Source organism: Asparagus officinalis, chromosome 8 (genome assembly GCF_001876935.1).
Source record: "Asparagus officinalis chromosome 8, Aspof.V1, whole genome shotgun sequence".
Classification (NCBI taxonomy): Eukaryota; Viridiplantae; Streptophyta; class Magnoliopsida; order Asparagales; family Asparagaceae; genus Asparagus; species Asparagus officinalis.
In genome coordinates this window covers 114,015,347-114,017,915 of record NC_033801.1, presented here as the reverse complement: position 1 = coordinate 114,017,915, position 2,569 = coordinate 114,015,347, and the positions used below count along the sequence as shown (strand labels likewise).

Sequence of the window (2,569 nt, the reverse complement as noted above, 5' to 3'; positions counted from 1 at the left end):
ATTCCTTTTGTGTTGGAGACTCCCCACATTGGATTCTTTTCAGCATTGGTTTCTCACCCCCACATTGGATTCCTTTCGTGTTGGAGACTCCCCACATTAGATTCTTTTCAGCATTAGCTTCTCACCCCCACATTGGATTCCTTTTGTGTTGGAGACTCCCCACATTGGATTCTTTTCAGCATTGGCTTCTCACCCCCGCATTGGATTCCTTTTGTGTTGGAGACTCCCCACATTGGATTCTTTTCAGCATTGGCTTCTCACCCCCGCATTGGATTCCTTTTGTGTTGGAGACTCCCCACATTGGATTCTTTTCAGCATTGGCTTCTCACCCCCGCATTGGATTCCTTTTGTGTTGGAGACTCCCCACATTGGATTCTCCTGGTGTTGGAGACTCCCCACATCTGATCCCTATATAATACTTGCACAATTTTCATATCTCCACCACAACTCTTCTTATTCTATATTCATAACTCTTTACATTCCTCCTTAGATTATGGCATCTAGTCGCGGAAAATCTTTTTTACAAGAAGAAGACCAAGTTTTATGCGCCACGTGGCTCGAAATTTCTCAAGATCCAGTCATGGGTTCTAATCAAAAGAAGGACAAGCTGTGGGAACGAATTTCTGCTTTATTTCATGAAAGGATTTCCAATATTTGTAATGCTCAAAGGACTCCAAAGTCTCTTTCATGCCGAATGCAATTAATTATGAAGGCCATCAGTAAATTTCGAGGATGTATTCGACAAGTCGAGCGCTTAAATCCAAGCGGTGCTTCTGAGCTTGACATTGTAAGTATTTTGAATAACATAAATCTTGATTATCATCTACTATCATGTTATTAATAAATGTTTCTTCCTCTCTTGTGGTAGATTAAACGTGCTAGGATAATATTTGCAGAAGATCCAGAAGAGAGAAAGGGGTTTCTATTTGATCATGTTTGGTCAATTTTAAAAGATGCAGAGAAATGGGCAAATATAAGTGTCAGATCGCCTGCAACTTCCAAAACTTCAAAGTCCCGCTCATCTCAGGGATCAGATTCAAGTTCTCCTGTCGTCGACTTAAATGACGATAATGAGGAATATACTCATAATGACGAAGATATGATAACAAGTCGACCGACAGGAAGGAAGAAAGAGAAGATGAGGAGGCGACAAGCAACTGAATCCAACCTCGACTTGGAAACTCTCAATAAAAGCAATCAAGAAATTGTCGATATTTTAAAAAAAAGTCATGGAGAACGAGAAAATGATAGAATAACAATGCACCAGATTATGATGTTAAGGGCCGAAAACGAAAAGAAAAAATTAGATATTCAAAGGGAACGCCAGGAAAATAAGATTATGTTGATTAATCTTGATACTATTACTGATCCTTCGGAACGCGAGTATTTTCGAATTAAAAAACAAGAGATTTTAAATAGAAACACAACCGGAGGTTCTTCATCTGATATTCCTAATCCTGAATATAGTTATGCAGGAAGTCAATACGGAATACCTGACTACAGAAGCGGTGGATATGGAGGAAATGGCCTGCCCGATTTTTAGTTTTTTTCATGTACTTTATTTTCATGTACTTTCTTTTTCTATGTAATGCCGCTGAATGTAATATATAAAATTTCATCATTCGGAGTAACTGTGAAGGTTGTTCCAAATATTATGTTATATTTTCTGCTTTAAAAATTTAAAGGCGCTTATCTATGTCTTATTATCAATTTATTAAAGATAATTACTTTTATTTAAATAATGAGTATATTATATATTATACTTTTAGTATTAATTTATAATATATTTTATATTTTAAATTAATTCATATAATTTTTTAACATTTTTTATTTTTTATATTTTCAAAACTATTTAAAGTATTAATAAAAGAAATCAATTAAAAATGCAAAAAGAGCTTTCATATAGAGGAATGGTTGGAGTTACCCCCCTCTAAAAAAGCATATACCTAAGAATATGCTTTGGGGAGGCTGCATTTTGCAGCCTCCCCATTGGAGTTGCTCTCAGAATCTTCTGCAGATTGGCTATGAACGGAGCCTATTTGAAAGGCTAAGCCTCCTGTATCCCGAAGAACAAAATCTATTTCTGCAGTACGGAATGTGAGTTGTAATCAGTCCAAGGATTGTTAGTTAGTAGAATTCTAATTAGAGTAGAATACTAGTTAGTAGATAGTTTTCTAGTTATTGGATAAGATTAGAGTTGTAATCTTAATCCTATATATATGTAAACAATTGATGAGTTTTGTTAGAACGTGAATAATAGAAAACACAAAAAAGTTTCCTGCTCCATTACTTTTGTTGGCTTTGTAAACAACTGCAGGTTCTGTTCCTTCTCTGTTCGGGTTCAACATCAGAAACAGAGACTAGAATTCCTGCAGCAGAGTCCCTTGTGCTTGGTGTTCGGTTTCTCCAAAAATCAGACAGGAAACTTTTGTTTTCAGGTTTGTATAAAAGCTTACAGGTTGTGAACTTGGGTCGATCCTATTTCAAAGCCAACAAGTGATATCAGAGCGGTGTATGCCTAAGTATCAACCAAGATCTGAAGAGATGACGAGTTCGGAGAAGATGACGA

General features: G+C 36.3%; 1 protein-coding gene across 1 annotated transcript; it reads left to right on the top strand.

The window, feature by feature from the left end:
* LOC109820593 (glutathione S-transferase T3-like) lies at positions 376–1,661 on the top strand. The gene is made up of 2 exons (XM_020386752.1): positions 376–787; positions 869–1,661. The coding sequence occupies exons 1-2, from the start codon at positions 494–496 to the stop codon at positions 1,541–1,543; spliced, it is 969 nt and encodes a 322-aa protein (XP_020242341.1). The 5' UTR covers positions 376–493; the 3' UTR covers positions 1,544–1,661.

Coding starts and splice junctions, on each gene's coding strand:
- LOC109820593 (XM_020386752.1), top strand. CDS start 494: ATGGCATCTAGTCGCGGAAAATCTTTTTTACAAGAAGAAGACCAAGTT. Junction 788..868: donor GTGCTTCTGAGCTTGACATT/GTAAGTATTTTG, acceptor CTCTTGTGGTAG/ATTAAACGTGCTAGGATAAT.